Source organism: Egretta garzetta, unplaced genomic scaffold (assembly GCF_000687185.1).
Source record: "Egretta garzetta isolate BGI_Z169 unplaced genomic scaffold, ASM68718v1 scaffold1283, whole genome shotgun sequence".
Lineage (NCBI taxonomy): Eukaryota > Metazoa > Chordata > Aves > Pelecaniformes > Ardeidae > Egretta > Egretta garzetta.
Window position 1 is genome coordinate 30,196 of NW_009259132.1, and position 543 is coordinate 30,738.

Here is a 543-nt window from a genome sequence, read left to right on the forward strand (position 1 = left end):
CACTCACCGCTCTGCTCTCCTCTTTCCTCAGAACAACTGCCTGGCCCGGCCCAACATCTTCCTGCACCAGGAGATCGAGCCCAAGCTGCTGAGCAAGCTGAAGGACATCGTCAAGAGGCACCAGGTCGGTGGCAGCGCCGGGGTGGGGGGCACGGGGGGGCCCCATCCAACACCTTGTCCCAGCACTCAGCCCTGGACCCACTCCCCTGCTCTCCTCGCAGGGCACAGTGACCGAGGACAAGAGCAACGCGTCCCATGTCGTCTGTCCTGTCCCCGGGAACCTGGAGGAAGGTGGGTGCACGGGGAAGCCCCTTGCTCCGAGCTCGTGGTGAAACACCCAGGGCGGGGGAGGTGTTTGGGGGCCAGAGCCGTGCTCGGCGTCACAGGTGGCTCTCAGTGGGACGGCAGCTCCGTGCTCAGCGCCGGCCCCGCTCCGTGTCTCCCGCAGAGGAGTGGGTCCGGCCAGTCATGAAGCGCGACAAGCAGGTCCTGCTGCACTGGGGCTACTACCCCGACAGGGGAGGGGGGTCCTGGGCCGGGGTC

At 67.4% G+C, this 543-nt stretch overlaps 1 protein-coding gene across 1 annotated transcript in view; it reads left to right on the forward strand.

Moving 5' to 3' along the window:
• The window catches only part of LOC118451970 (SWI/SNF complex subunit SMARCC2-like), a gene marked incomplete at its 3' end in the record, with an annotated part of 4,834 nt that overhangs the window by 2,542 nt on the left and 1,749 nt on the right, over positions 1–543 (forward strand). Inside the window, exons 2-4 of the mRNA XM_035891160.1 lie at positions 32–124; positions 222–291; positions 449–540. Of these exons, the coding sequence (XP_035747053.1) occupies positions 32–124; positions 222–291; positions 449–540 (255 nt within the window). The remainder of the gene's footprint in view (positions 1–31; positions 125–221; positions 292–448; positions 541–543) is intronic.